The following is a 16,328-nucleotide window of genomic DNA, read 5'->3' on the forward strand; positions in this document are numbered from 1 at the left end:
TTCTAGCAACACATTTTCAGCAGTTGTTAACCTAGGCCAATCAGGGAGCGCTGGCTGACTGATATAAATAGCAGATTCAGATGGTCTGGGGACTGGCTTTGAGATGAATAATCACAGCCCATGTACAGTGCACATGTAAATAAAATGTGACCTGGTGTTGGGATTCTGGTCTCTGTGCAGTTGTTTCAGGTTGGTTATTTGTCTGTTTATCAGCCATGCAGACACAACGGCCAAGTAACATCTTTCTGTGCAGTAAACTCGCTATGTTTCATAGAACATAGAACATTACAGCGCAGTACAAACCCTTCATCCCTCGATGTTGCGCTGACCTATGGAACCAGGTTCTATGTTAATGACTTGGATTAGGATGCAGAGGATAAAATATCCAAATTGTCTATTGATACAAAAATAGGTTGGAAGTCACAATGTGATTTGAATCAAAGGAATCTACGAGGGAATATAGATTGATTGAGTAAATGAACAAAAAATTGGTTGATGAAATTTAAGGCAAGCTTTTATGAGGTCTTGCACTTTTGGATGAAGAATCAAAAGACAAGCTATAATTTAAATGAAGAAAGACTTCATAAAAAGGAACACAATGGAATCTGGGTGTTCTTGTATATGAAGCACAAAGGCTTGCATATTGGTGCAGCAATTAATTAAGAAAGCAAATGGAACTTTGGCCTTTATTGCTAGAGGACTGGAGATTGAAATTAGGGAGATCATGCCACAAGTGTACAGGGTGATGGTGAGGCCCCACCTGGAGCATTGTGCATAGTTCTGATCCCCATATATAAGAAAGGATACATTGGCACGGAGAACAGTATAAAATAGATTCATTAGGTTGACTGGTCAGATGAAGGGGTTCCTTTAGTCCAAAAAGATTAGGCCTTTACTCATTAGATTTTATAAGAATGAGGGCTTATCTTATTGAAACACTCAAGATTTTGAGGGGGTCTGACATGGTAGATGTTGAGAAGATATCTCTACTGCAGAGAAAATCTCACGCTAGGAAACATAGTTGCAGAATAAAGGGACAACCATTTTAAAAAAAAGTTTTTTTTCCTCGCATGGAGTAATGAATATCTGGAATTCTCTATCATAGAGTGTTGTGGAAGTTAAATCACTGAAAGTATTTAAAGAGAATGTCAATATATTTTTGAAGTATCAAGGATTTAAAAGCTTTGAGGAATTGAGCCCTGGTCTTATAGTCAGACATGATTTTATAGAATGGTGGAGCAGGCTTGAGAGGACAAATGTCCTACACCTCCATCTATTTCTTTTATTTCTTTAACTATATATGCAATACATTCAGGTTTACTTCTTACTTCTCCGAACATTAATTTTTCTGAGACCCTTATACTTCTTCAATACTTGTAAGCTAATTCAGCTGATTACTTTCACTTGCAATAAGACACTGTGAGCCCAACTGTAGATTCTCCAAGCAACTTCATTCTAGGTGATCTTCAAGCTTCTATTTCATGACAAAACTCAAACTGAGCTCAAGCCTCATCTGTATTCAATACAATCAATGTTGAAGTTAGCATTTTCTGATGCTCACAGAAAAGAGCAGCGTGGTCTCTCTAACCGTCATTTATTTTGGCTAAGGTCTTGCAGAACTGCAAGTCCAGACTTCAACTAACTCTTTCTGCAAATGCAGACATCACGTAAAGCTAATGAACTTTCCAAAATTTCATTCACTTCCATGCTCTGGGCTGTCCTCAAACTATCTTTCAGTTAATTAATCCTCTTCTTTAGTTTCATTTTCAATCTCATGATGCTTTCTGATCTTTAAATATTCAATGAATGCTTTAAAAGTAATTTAGCTCTTACTCCCAACACAAAAAAAAATCCGGATTGCAGTTCTTTGCTAATACTTTAGACATTTTGTCTCAATGCAATTATCCAACCAATTAATCCTCCATGATGTTTTATAGGTTTCACCTTCCTAACTGTTACACTTCTATGTCAACCTGGTCTCAACCTTTTAAACACAATATGCATTGGTTTCTTTAAATTATTTATTCTATTTTCCACAACTAAACTCTAATTATTAAAATAAATTAACATTTATTAAAAATAATTTATTCATTGTCCTTAACTTCATGTAATAATCTCCCATGTTGTGTTCTTTAATGCAGTCTAGAATAATTCTCTTCAATCATTCCAAGCTCAAGCAGATGCTAGGCCTTTGCTCAGCACCAGCTAATACTACATGGGTAGAAGATCTTTTGGGAATGGATTGGAAATGTTTGTGGACCAGTCATGCATACTTGGAGCAAACATGTCTCCTCATACACAAAAAGTCACTTTCAATTCAGCTCCCAGCCAAAACTGGGCACACTCACTTGCCAACAAAGTTGCCATCATGTCAAAAAGCACAGTGGTTGGTGGGAGGGGGTTGGGGATGTCAGGATGGGCAGCAGTAAAACTAAAGAACTGATCATGGACTGCAGGAAGAATGGAAGAGGGCGTGTCCCTATCTACATCAGTGGAGCTGAGGTGGAGAGGGTTGAATTCCTGGGAGTGACAATAACCAACAATCTATCCTGGACCTCTCATGTTGATGCGACAATGAAGAAGACACAACAACATCTCTTCTTCCTCAGGAGGGTTAGGAAATTTGGCATGTTCATGAGGAGCCTCCCCAACTTCTACAGTTGCACCATAAAAAGCATTCTATTTAAGTGCATACTGCTTGGTATGGTAACTGCTCTGTTCATGACTGTAAGAAAATACAGGAAGTTATGTTCACAGCCCAGACCATCACACAAGCCAACCTCCCATCCATGGACTCCATCTACACTTCTCGTTGCCACAGAAAGGCAGCCAACATCATCAACAGCCTTCCCAAACTGGTAATGCTCTCTTCCGAACTCTTCCATCAGTCAGGAGATACAGAAACTTAAACACGTATACCAACAGGTTCAAGACAGCTCCTTCCCTGCTATTATTGGACATCTTTCACTTTAAATCTAAAGTTGAACTTGCTTTCTGCACCTCATATACAGCTGTAACCTTGTACGCCTTGTTTTGTCTAAACACCTTCTGACCTTGTATGTTATGATCTGCCTGTACTGCTCACGAAGCAAAATTTTTCATTGTACTTAGGTACATGTGGCAACAATAAATAAATAGAAGAAAAGGAGTCTTGGTTAGTTTTAAAGCATCCAGTCAAACATTTCTGCTCACCCAACCGCAGCCCCCACCTCCACCCCCAAAATAAATTAATTAGAAAAACATTTTGGCTGCGTTACTTTCTCTTTAATGTTTTGGATCTGATTAGAACTTGCATGGTGCCAGCTCTGACTACATCCAATATAAAATGGAATTCAGGTTTATATTTCAATCATCGAACATTATTTGCCTCTTATAAATAACAAACTGCTGGACATACCACAGGCACATTAAAACTAAACTTCTTCCAAAATGGAACATGGCCATCATTGACTTTGATGAGAATGATAAGGATCCCATCACCACCTTTGAGGCTGTTAATACCCAATAGCACCAGGCACTAGGAAATGTGAATCCCTATTAGTGAGATTAAAAATTAACAAGGTCTCAGGTTTGAAACAAACAAAATAAAAGCAAAGTGCTGCAAATACTGGAGATCTGAAAGGAAAACAATAACGTACAAAGTGGTGGAGACATTCCATGCTAGAAAACCTGAAGAATTCAGAAGCAGTGTCATATCTAACTCGCAACATTGGGTGGAATCTTCCCAGCTCCTGTAAGATGTAGCCAATTGTGAGTCAGTTCAGAAAATAAGCTCAGCAAAATGAGATCCTTGATGTTGAGAAAAAGGTCTGATTTTTCACCCAAGGTTTTGATGGTGCGAATCTTGTTACTAAGTAGTGAGAGATCTGTTCGTATATATTAACATGTCATTATTACTTAATCTTTCCTCTTTTAAATGCAGGTTCCTATTTCTCTGAGAATGTGACAATTCCAGACATTAAAGTCTGAGCAGATACCTGGCTTCTCCAGTATACTGCTTGCTGCCCCGGGTCCATCTTGGCCAGCATATCCTAACAGCTCAAGGCATCATCTCACATCCTTTGTCCATGGAAGTTGCCATTGGATATGTACCACTGTTGACACACCCTCACGGCACAACTCTCACTCACTCACTTACAACATAATTCACTACTTCAGTACCAAATCCTGGAGTATGCTAAGAGCTTTCATTGTAATACTGCTGCCCTCTGAGCACACCCATCTCATGCATAACACAGGGTATATCTCAGGACACTAAGTGTGGTGCCAGTTTAGTTCTCTAGTGGTCACTCATTTGGGCCTACTTGGATGCTCACTGCATCTATGCTTTGTTTTTTTTTGCGCATGACCACCTCTCTCAGAACTTACAGCATCACAATAGTTCCTTGCCTTTTACTGAAGACACGATTCAGACACACTGCCATGGTTGCCAACAGTGATTAGACTATGTTGGACGACACCATGCTAAGTCATGTTACACAAGTTTATGTGACAAAGCAGTCAGCAAGTACTGTCAACTAATCACCATGTCTGAAAGTCTAAAGGAGCAGTCCTCTGACCAATCAAGGAAGAGTATCGTCAGTCCTAGTGTAGTCAGTTAAAGACATTGATATCAATCCAGGAACTTTGATACATTGCAATCTCCAACTGTATTTGTGTGACATGACTTGTTCTGCAGCATCAGAATAGGCTCACTATTGTGCAGGCAACACATGGCCCTTCTTGTTTAAATTCTCTGTTTCTTAATGTATTGCCAATAATGCTGTACTGTCATTTATGTGTATGTGAGTTCTGACTGGTTTACATTACTAAACGCCTGGTCTGCTTTTAATATTGCCCACATAGGTTCATTATAACTTTGACCACTGGATCCAGCCACAGCAGGGATTATTGACAGTGAGTTTGTGGAGCAACAGGGGTACAGAGGAATTGGACGGCAATAAATGTACTAACAAGCCCAGAATCAGCAGTGACCTCCAGTGGCATAAAGAAGTCATGGCTGAAGGCCCCCTTAGGATACAAAGTTGCTAAAGGAGGCCCTAAGTCGAATGTCTTGATACCATTTCCTAAAGATGAGCAAGGTACAGTGAGACTGCAGACTGAAGATGTACCAGAGCACTATCACAGAACAGTGTCATATCTGCTGGGGCTGGACTTGTGATCTCAATGAGTGGGTGGCCATCTTATCCCAGCGGCTATCAAGGTGACAGTCCCATTAAACGTTTCTGCACTGGCTGCTTCTAATGTTCCATTGCAGACCTGTATGGGATCTCTCAATCCTCAAACCGCAAATGTATCAAGGTCACAGCATTTCCTCTTGCTTCCTGTCACAAGGTCAGTGCTGCAGTCTGGGCAGTAGCCTTGTCAATGTAGCTGGCTTCCCCAAGGTGCAGGGTACTATTAATTGTGTATTGAAGATGTCATTTCATAACGCGGCTGACTTTATCAATAGATAGGACTTTCATTCAGCAAAAGTACAATCACCTGCAGTCATTGATGCTGCATCTCAGAGGTCTGTGCCGCATACCCTGTAAAGTGCCAACTCTTATATCTTTGTGAACTCTCAAGGTCCTGTTTCATTCCTAGGGTTCATGCCTTACAAGGATGCTTACTGGGAAACAGGGGTTCTCCTATCCAACCAAGGCTGATGATTCCATTACACAATCCTGACTGAGACCAAGCATAGATGAAATGTGAGCCCCTAGGCTAACGTGGAGCAGGTAGGCCTCCTGAGGGTGAAGTTCTGACGCTTGAATCCAAAGATCCAGACAAAGTGTACCACATAATCCATGCATGCTGTGTTCTGTCCAGCTGGAGCAGGCAAAGAGGGAATGTGATGGACTCTGAAGAGTCGGGAGAATAGCAGCTGTATTTTGAAGATAAAGACATTGATATTTAGCTGAGTTTTTTTCAGTTAAATTCTGTCCATTAGCTCTGTTTCTACAGATGCTGCCAGACTTGCAATTTCCTTTAATTACTAACTTAGACTTGAAAGGTTGGGCAGAATTACACAATTGCTGAAAAGATGGAGAGATATTAGAATATAGAACCCTTACAGAGCAGAAAGAAGCATCACAAGTGGAAGGTATGTTGCTCCCAAGGCTAGAATTGAATCTGAGCTCCTTGAGTCAAAATTCACAGGACTAGGTTCCAAACCTTACGTTGATGTCCAATAATGCAGACATAAGCCCATGTTTGCATGCGTTGGCAAAGCTGTCAGTATAATGGAGTGAAGCTGGTTCATGGAAAGAAGTGCACTCAGTGGAGGAAGAGATATGTATTTGGAGTTGTTTGTAAACCAAATGTTCAAAGAATCCTATCAAACTGTGATGATAATTTTGACAAGGCCTGCCCTCTTTATAACTAATGCTGTGACTTTGATGTGTACATTTCCGCTATTACACAACTTGTAGTACAGGGAGAACTTCTTATATTTACCAATTAATGTGGAAAGTATGTAGCGAGCAAAATGTAACTACCTCTCAAGAACTGACAAATGCCAAGGTGTTTAACGTCCTTGTTCTTCAAGGGATATGTAGTATTGATGAATCCAGAGCTTTCAAGCTCTGCAGCTATGGCCTTAAGCTCATTGCAAAAGTGAACCTTGAAGTACAGCATTGTAACCCATTACAGCACAAATTGACTGACAGTCAAAGGGTCCACACTCTTCGTGAAAGGACATTACAGTTTCTGCACAAGTGGAATTTCATAGTCTGTCTAAAATAGGGCTGGAGATACTGGAATCACACTGTTCAGTACATTGTGAGTAAATGTGGCTGGTAAGGGTTTGCTGCAGGCATCAAGGCATTTTACCAAACAATATTGAAACATGACAAGCTTCTGGATATGTCACACAAGCATCCACAAAGAATAATTTATTATGTTGTCTTCAAATGCATAAAAAACCTTACTGCAACAAAGACATTTTGAAAAGGGCTTTTGCTGTTTGCTGTATTTAATCTTTACACAAAAACAGTGGAGAAATTTTCTCTAACAATATTATGAATCAACAAGATTTTAACTTTAATAGAAAGAATGTCCAACTTAAGGCAAGGAATAATTAACGATAGTCAGCATGGCTGTGTGTGTGGGAAATCGTGTCTTACTAACTTAATTGAGTCTTTTGAAGAAGTAACAAAGAGGATTGATAAGACAGAGTGGTGGACGTGATCTTCATGGACTTCAGTGAAGCGCTCAACAAGGTTCCTCATGGTAGACTGGTTAGCAAGGTTAGTTCACATGGAGTACAGGGAGAACTAACTATTTGATACCAAACTGGCTTGAAGGTAGAAGACAGAGGGTGGTGATGGAGGGTTGCTTTTCAGACTGGAGGGCTGTGACCAGCGGTGTGCCACAAGGAACAATGTTGTATCCATTGCTTTTATATAAATGCTTTGGATGTGAATATAAAAAATATGATTAGCAAATTTACAGAGGACACCAAAATTGGATGTGTAGTAGACAGCAAATAAGGTTACCTCACAGTAAAACGGGATCAGATGGGCCAATGGGCCGAGGAGTGGTAGGTAGAATTTAATTTAGATAAACGTGAGGTGCTGTAATATGGAAAGGCAAATTAGAGCAGGACTTATACACTTAATGGTAAGGTCCTGGGAAGTGTTGCTGAACAAAGAGACCTTGGAGTGCAGGTTCATAGTTTCTTGAAAGTGGAGTCCTAGGTAGACATGATAATGAAAAAGGCATTTAGTATGCTTTATTTTATTGCTGAGTACATTGAGCATAGGAGTTGGGAGGTCATGTTGCAGCTGTACAGGACATCGGTTAGGCCACTTTTGGAGTGCTGAGTTCATTTCTGGTCTCCCTCCTATCGGAAGGATGTTGTGAAACTTGAATGGGTTCCAAAAAGATTGATGAGGATATTACCAAGGTTGAGGATTTGAGTTATAGGGAGACAGTGAATAGGTTGGGGCTATTTTCCCTGGAACATTGGAGGCTGAGGGGTGACCTTATTGAGTTCAAAAAATCATGAGGGACATGGATGGGTTGAATAGCCAAGGTCTTTTCCCCAGAGTGAGTGAGTCCAGAATTAAAGGGCATAGGTTTAGGGTGAGTGGGGAAAGATTTAAAAGGGATGTAAGGGGTAACTTATTCGTGCAGAGAGTGGTGTGGGTAAGGAATGAACTGCCAGAGGAAGTGATGGAGGCAGGGACAATTACAACATTTAAAAGGCATCTGGATGCATATATGAATAGGAAGAGTCTAGAGGGATATGGACTAAATGCTGGCAAGTGGAACTAAATTAATTAAAGATATCTGGTCGGCATGGACGAGTTGGACTGAAGGGTGTGTTTCCATGCTGTACATCTCTATGACTCTATAACACAAATTTTCTTACATTATCGTTAGAAATATTCTCCATAATTCTGAAATCATAATATAAAATATGCTTTTAAGTTCTTTTATACGATATGTGTCTCTGGTAAGGATAGCATTTGCTGCCTAAGCCAAATTGCCTGTGAGATGTTTATTTATTTATTTCAGATTTCTAGCACTTGCAGTATTTTGCTTTTAAACCACTACTCATACTGTTTTCAAATTTTCGTATTCAAAAGTGAAGGGCACTTTTAGGAATTGACACAGACAATTTACCAAGATATCTTCCTTACATTACTATTTTTAACTCTGAGCAAGGGGTGAGGTTGGAATGACTAAAATAGAGCCTGAAGATACGATTACCTGCTGAGGTGTTCCTGAAGTAAATCTAGTCTGTGCTCCACTTCTCCATATGTTATATCGCTTCCAGACTCTGAGACACCACGGGCTGCTTGAGAGGAGGCTGACTGCGTTGACATATCAGGGTATTCTGCTGACTTTCTCTCATTAGCACCTGACAAAACATGTTTAAAAAAAAGCCAAAAATTAACATAACCATTTTAAACATTTATTTTGTTACCTTCAAGAATTCCTCTTGCAATAGCAATCCCAGGAAAGGACAAAGGCAAAATGTTGCAGATATGTATTAACTATAAATAATATCTTTGTTAACTATCTACTATTGGTTTTCATAGGTATAAAATTATAGTTGCTGAACTATGATTGGATATGTTTTCAGGATTTTTCATGGAGTTTTTCACTTTGGGAGGTCAGGTGACATTTCTCATACAATTCTCCATTGCTCACTTTATTGTATCTGCATCCCATCTTTCCAGTGTTACCTTCACACAATCATCCACTCACTAGTGGCAAAAGTGCTCATGGTACCACAACCGTCAGATCTCCACACCACAGATACCATATTTATACCTAGCTGTACACTGTTTCAAATGTAGTGTATTGCTGTACAATTTTAAAGGAGATGCCAGGGACTTGGACATCTGGTGGATGGAGTAGTGCAGAGGAGTGGCATCCTCTTTCCCCAGGACCACCAGATGAGACCACTGCGTCAGATCTTTCCAGCCTTATCCAAAGTCCGAATCACTGTTTCCCGTGTACAGAGGAATGCGCAGCAATGTCACAAGAAGTTTTGTAATCTTCTGCACTTTACATGTTAAGTTGCATTTGCTCTGGGACTAAATGGGGACTTTTTGTCTTTGAGACAGCAATAGTCATTAAGTGATGACTACATCCAGCTTACATCTATTGAAATATCAGAGCTCTGATGAAGAGTCATCTACACGCAAAAGGTTAGCTTGCTCTCTCTCTCCCACAGATGCTGCCTAACCTGCTGTGATTTCTAAGTTTTTTTTTTCAGTATGAAGTGTGTCTGCCTGGTTTGCCAGAACTTTAGAAAGTTCCAGGAAACCATCCAAAAATGTATAAAAACAGGGTTCACCTGCCGATGAATCTCTCTTGAGTCTACTGGAAGCCTTTGGGAGAAGACCAGCATGGCAAGATGTAGAGACCAGCTGACTATCCAGTGAGAGAGAGAAAGAGAGAGAGAGGAAGAAAGAAAACAGCTTTGCAGATTCAGACTCAGAGAAGTGAGAGAGTGACTGTGTAAAACTACAAGAGACTCGGGAAGTATTGTAAACCTAAGGAACCAAATAGGTTTCGAAATAGCTTGTTTAGTATTAAAGGTTATTGTGACTTGTTTCCTAATGAGTTTTGTGTTGGTCCTGGCTTATGTCCGTGATGAGTTGACTGCTTCGGTATTGTGGTAAATTCATCCATAACATTCTGGTTGGAGTTGTCCAATGTGTTTAAGGAGGAATGAGACAACAGGATCAAATCTTAAAAGTCTGCACCAGGTACATTGTGTGGGGCTTTGATGCTTACATCGTTGACAACTCTCATGTTCCTGATTTGTTTCATGGGCGAGATATCTCACAAGGATGGTTATTGGGATTCAAAGATCACCCCCTGTGACCATAACTGATGACTCTGTTATACAACTCTCTGATTGAAGCCAAATGTAAATACAATTCTGCCCATTTTCAACTAGGACCAATGTGGAGCAGATGATAGGCCTCCTGAAGGTAAGGTTCCAATGCTTGAATTGATCCAAAGGTCCTTGTTAGACACTCCAGACAGAATGTGCTGCATCATCTGAGCATGCTATGATCTGCACACCCGCAGCAGGCAAAGAAGTGATGTGGTGGATGCTGAAGAGCTAAGAGGGAGCAATAGTCTTCCCAGGAGGAAGATGAGGAAATTGAGTCAGAAGAGCATCACCTTCACAGTGATAGAGTGGCACAATATCAGGTCCTTTAAGTCAAGCAGGACTTAAGTGACACCCAGTTGCAGTCAATGAAAGCTGGGTGTAGTGATTATGTATTGACTGAAAATTTGTTGTTGCTCAAAATGCTAGCAGTCTGTTTCTATTTTTTGAGGCATGTACAGCTATTATTTGTTTCTTTATGGTTTTCTTCTGCTGTTGCTGAATAAAAATGCATGTTTTGAACTGTTTGATGGCTTCCTTGTGAGACACCTCCACATTGAACAATGCTAAGAGTATGAGCTACACTAGGCTTTGTGTAGACCAGGTTGTAAGATGCAATGGGGCTGCATGACTTGGATCTTAAACAATGCTGGACGTGAACTGTACACTTTAATGTGCAATAAGTAGGCTCTGTGTCATCTCTGTGCCATCTCTGTGCCCTGGGATGCATCAGTTGGTGGTTGCCTTCTCACCTTGTGCACGATGAAGGGCAACTCTGGACTACCAATGCTTGACTGTACGCAGCTGGATTTCAAACATGGCACTGGCACTAGGGATCAAGTAAGTGGTCAATATTTCTACCTACAGCGACTAGGAGACAACAATGAGCATAGAGCCTTAGGGGCATGGTGCACAGGTAATGTGGTGAGTTTGGAATGATAGTGTGAAAAAAGCTCAATGGAGAGGTCTCCTGATTTCTGGTAAGATAAATAAGATCTGGAGATAGGTCACAGTTTAGCTGAATTGCAGAATAGCCTTAGGGAGGACCTATCTTATTCTTTATTCAACATTGAACAAAATGATAAGCAAATGCCCATGTTCTATGGTGTTCACTCTGGTTCATATAGAAGGAACTCATACCCAGATTGTATCACTTATATCAGCAATAAAATTAAACTGAAGTGAATTTGGAAGCACTTGGGAAAATTCAATCAAGGGGGTCACCAATCAGAAAAGTCACTGTTATAAATAGAATGGACAGATAGGTTCATAGTGAACCTGTGAGTAGTAACTGCAGGAGAGAAACAGCTTGGGATTGGAGGAGCAATGAGCAGCAGTAAGTCAGTCAGTAAGTGAGCAAGCAAACTGCCAAGGTGCGTTTACCATAGGAGCTTCAGCAGTACCGCACAGGGTTCCTCACAAACTGATGTGTTGTGTCAGTGATGCTGAGGCAGAGGGTCCCAAGTCTTGAGAGCCGACTATTAGGAGGTTCACCTGCTAAGTCTGGGTGAAGGCCTTCTTCTGCAAGGGGTTGGAAGGAAGAGGTTCAAAGTAGGTTGGGGGAAAAGAAATGTTGCAAGGAGAATGGTGGAAAATTAGGTAGCAGCAAGGGTGTTAGTGGGAGAGAAGGAGGCTACAAGCAGGCATACTGGGGATTATCTTGAATTGTCTCTGACGTTTAGCTTAATTGTCAGGTTCATTGTATGAACATTTTTCTGTCTCAATGCTATTCAATGAAATGATCTTCAATATTAAATTCAATAAACTAAAGTATCACTAACATCAGCTTTGCTGGGTTTTGTTCTCATTCCTTACCTGACACCTTAATTCTTCTTTCAGCTTTCCTGCTTTGTATTTCTGATCCTTGTGCAAACCCCAGCCTGCAGCTCTCTTGTATCTCTGAAGGAAAGTCCAATATTCCAGAACATAATGGTTTCTTCTCCTCATCAACAGAGGTAGAAAAGGATGATGATGGTCCACTGTGCTTTTCTTCCGAATCTCTTTTTTTACAATAATTTCGCTGTTCTCCTTGTGAGATATCTTGAGTTGCTTCGTGGAACTCATAATCATTTTCATCATCATCTGTGATGGCAAATATTATTGAATAAGGTGAGTGATTGCTATTATAAACAAATCAACCTTGGAAAGTAGGCTGACTTTTGATTATTAACCTTACGGATTCCCATTCATCAAAATGGTCAATTTTTGAAGTGAGTTCCATGTAAGCACTGGTAAAGTATTGTATCCATTACATCAAATCCATTTAAAATTAAATTCAGTTTATTGTTCACATTACACTGTTAGTTTTCACATAATGATGCAGTTCAGCAATAACTGTAATGAATGATTTAATTCAACTGATGATCAATTATAGTATGCCAATTAGTTGCATTATAACAATCACATTTTGGAAATAAAATGGAACTCTATTTTAAAACAAGTATATTTTCCTCCATGCAAAAATTAAATGTATTTGCTTCTATTTGCTAAATTCTCATTTTAGGACCAACATTAAACACAAGAGATAAATTACCTTCATTTATTTGCTTTTTGAAGGAAAGCTTTCTTCTTCGAGGTCTGGGAATCTCCTCATCTGAATCATCACTTGTTTCTGCTCTGAGCAGCATGTCTGCCTAGAATATAAAAGAACAGCAGTGGGTGGCATTAGACAAAAGTAATGACAGAAAATGAGACAGAAATATTTCAGTATTTACTGAATCACAGTTTAAGGGACATGAATAAACATAAAGGGTAATTTTGACAATAAAATTAAATGTGCAATATTGGCTCATCTATCCACTTAATGGTATTTTCTGATTGTAATCTAAATAACAATCACGAGATGTGTAATAGAAGGTTAGTGGGATGGGTCAGATTACTATGACTCAGTTACCATTTATTGAAATAAATTATCTTTCAAACGCTTCATAAATTAGCAAAAACTGATTTAAATCTGCTTTTGGTAGAGGTGCCATACCAGTCTAATCTTGGCAGTCCATTCCATATTATTGAGATAAATGATATTAACATCTGGCTGCTTTTAAACAGAAGAAAATAAGAAATAGAGACTTCAAACCAACGACAGGTACACCATTCAATAAGGCTGATTTCGATCACAACTCCATCGCAGAGAATCAAAGAGTCATAGAGATGTACAGCATGGAAACAGACCCTTTGGTCCAACCCATCCATGCCGACCAGATATCCCAACCCAATCTAGTCCCACCTGCCAGCACCCGGTCCATATCCCTCCAAACCCTTCCAATTCACATACCCAACCAAATGCCTCTTAAATGTTGTAATTGGACCAGCCTCCACCACTTCCTCTGGCAGCTCATTCCATACACGTACCACACTCTGTGTGAAAAAGTTGCCCCCTTAGGTCTCTTTTATATCTTTCCCCTCTCACCCGAAACCTATGCCCTCTAATTCTGGACTCCCCGACCCCAGGGAAAAGACTTTGCCTATTTACCCTATCCATGCCCCTCATAATTTTGTAAACCTCAATAAGGTCACCCCTCAGCCTCTGATGCTCCAGTGAAAACAGTCCTAGCCTGTTCAGCCTCTCCCTATAGCTCAAATCCTCCAACCCTGGCAACATCCTTGTAAATCTTTTCTGAACTCTTTCAAGTTTCACAACACCTTTCCGATAGGAAGGAGACCAGGATTGCATGCAATATTTCAACAGTCTCCCATGGGTTACCTTGTCGAACACCTTACTGAAGTCCATATAAATCACATCTACCGCTCTGCCCTCATCAATCCTCTTTGTTACTTCCTCAAAAAACTCAATCAAGTTTGTGAGACATGATTTCCCACACACAAAGCCATGTTCACTATCCCTAATCTGTTCTTGCCTTTCCAAATACAGGTATATCCTGTCCCTCAGGATTCCCTCCAACAACTTGCCCACCACTGACATCAGACTCACTGGTCTATAGTTCTCTCGCTTGTTCTTACCACCCTTCTTAAACAGTGGCACCACATTTGCCATCCTCAAGTCTTCCGGCACCTCACCTGTGACTATCGATGATTCAAATATCTCTGTAAGAGGTCCAGAAATTCACTTCTCTAGCTTCCTATAGAGTTCTAGGGTCCACCTGATCAGGTACTGGGGATTTATCCATCTTTATGCATTTCAAGACATCCAGCACTTCCTCCTCTGTAATCTGGACATTTTGCAAGATGTCACCATCTATTTCCCTACATTCTATATCTTCCATATCCTTTTCCACAGTAAATACTGATGCAAAATACTCGTTTAGTATCTCCCCCCATTTTCTGCTGCTTTGCTGATCTTTGAGGGGCCCTATTCTCTCCCTGTTACCCTTTTGTCCTTAATGTATTTGTAAAAAGTCCTTGGATTCTCCTTTAATCTATTTGCCAAAGCTATCTCATGTCCCTTTTTTGCCCTCCTGATTTCCCTCTTAATATACTCCTACTTCCTTTATACTCTTCTAAGGATTCATTCGTTCTATCCTGTCTATACCTTACATATGCTTCTTTCTTTTTCTTAACCAAACCCTCAATTTCTTTAGTCATCCATATCTCCATGTTCCTTAATTCTTTTAGTGCCCAAACATCCATTAACTTCTTCTTGAATACCTGTATACTCAAATGAGCATCTATGGCTCCCTGGGGTAGAAAGAGTTACGAAATTTCTCCTTATTCTAGTCTTTCTGTGTCTGTGACTTCCTGTTCTAGATTCACAGGAAAATCTTTTCTCTGCATATACTCTGTCAAGAATTTTACATCTTTAAATTCGATCACCTCTCATACTTCAAATTCTAAGGGGTAGAAGTTGAGTTTAATCATAGAACAATCTGTTCATCCCTTAATGATGAATAGGTATTTCAAGTTTGACCACACTAATGCCCTGTATAACTATTGTAAGATTTCTTAACTCATATACTATAATTTATTCTGTTAAATTCTGAGAATTATCTGCAGATGCACCCAGGTTCCTTTGAAGGTGCACATTTGCCAGAATCTCACTGTTTCAATGATCACACCATTATTTTTTATTCGTTTTTTGAAAAGTGAGTAACTTAGTACTTTACCATGAATTACCACTTCATTATAATTTTATTGGCAGTACTTCATTAGGTATTTTGTAATTTATTTCTAACCTTTCTGATTCTCATGTAAACAGTACTATAATTGTGCACTGAAGTTGTATTACGTAAATACATTTTCAAATGTAAATATCTTCTCATTTAAAAGTGCCTCAGATTGGATTTTGAAACAACCAAGATAATTCTCACATTATTTACTTTTATTTCTGAATTGTGTATATTCCAAAGAAAAATCAATAAAATTGATACTTATAAATCAATAAAATTAATTTTGTCACACCAGTTGTATCAAAACAATTTATTTGTTGATATTTGGAGATTATTAAGAGCAATATGTTATGTTGCCGTAAGTAGGTCTTTTGTAACACAATTCAATGTGTTTGGAGAGAATTACTAGAATATTTAGCTGGCATTGTTATGGATGTTTACATTTCTTCAGGTCAATGTGTACCAGGGAATCATCCTAGGGTCGTGCTCATCGAAATAATTTCAGTGGATTTCCAATTTGATTCATGTCTCAAAACCTGGTGGAGTGTGAGTCATTGTTGAAGCAGGCCTCAGGCACCTGCCTCAGGATAGCATGCCAAATGTATGGCTGTATGGCTGACAAAAATATTGAAAGAAAAAAGAGTTTACATCTATGTAGCCCTTTTGTCAATCTCAGTATATCCAAAAGCAGCTTATTGCTAATTAAGAATTTTAAAGTGTGGTTACATTTGTATCGTAGAAAATATGACAGCCAATTTGAACAGAGCAAGATCTCAGAATTAGTAATCTAATAATGACCAGGCCGTTTGCTTTTCGCTATTGAATGAGGGATAAATATTTGCCAGGGGGAATCTCTCTGCTCTTCTTTGCATTAGCACTATAAGGTCTACCTCTTTCCTTCTCCTATAATGACCTAATTGTCTAAT

The 16,328-nt window shown here is 39.5% G+C and overlaps 1 protein-coding gene across 1 annotated transcript in view; it reads right to left on the reverse strand.

Moving 5' to 3' along the window:
- Positions 1-16,328, reverse strand: part of LOC140482276 (voltage-gated inwardly rectifying potassium channel KCNH7) — a 464,373-nt gene that overhangs the window by 6,907 nt on the left and 441,138 nt on the right. Inside the window, exons 13-15 of the mRNA XM_072579472.1 lie at positions 12,873-12,972; positions 12,155-12,421; positions 8,698-8,848 (exon numbers count right to left, since the gene is read on the reverse strand). Of these exons, the coding sequence (XP_072435573.1) occupies positions 8,698-8,848; positions 12,155-12,421; positions 12,873-12,972 (518 nt within the window). The remainder of the gene's footprint in view (positions 1-8,697; positions 8,849-12,154; positions 12,422-12,872; positions 12,973-16,328) is intronic.

This window comes from Chiloscyllium punctatum, chromosome 10 (assembly GCF_047496795.1).
Source record: "Chiloscyllium punctatum isolate Juve2018m chromosome 10, sChiPun1.3, whole genome shotgun sequence".
NCBI lineage: Eukaryota > Metazoa > Chordata > Chondrichthyes > Orectolobiformes > Hemiscylliidae > Chiloscyllium > Chiloscyllium punctatum.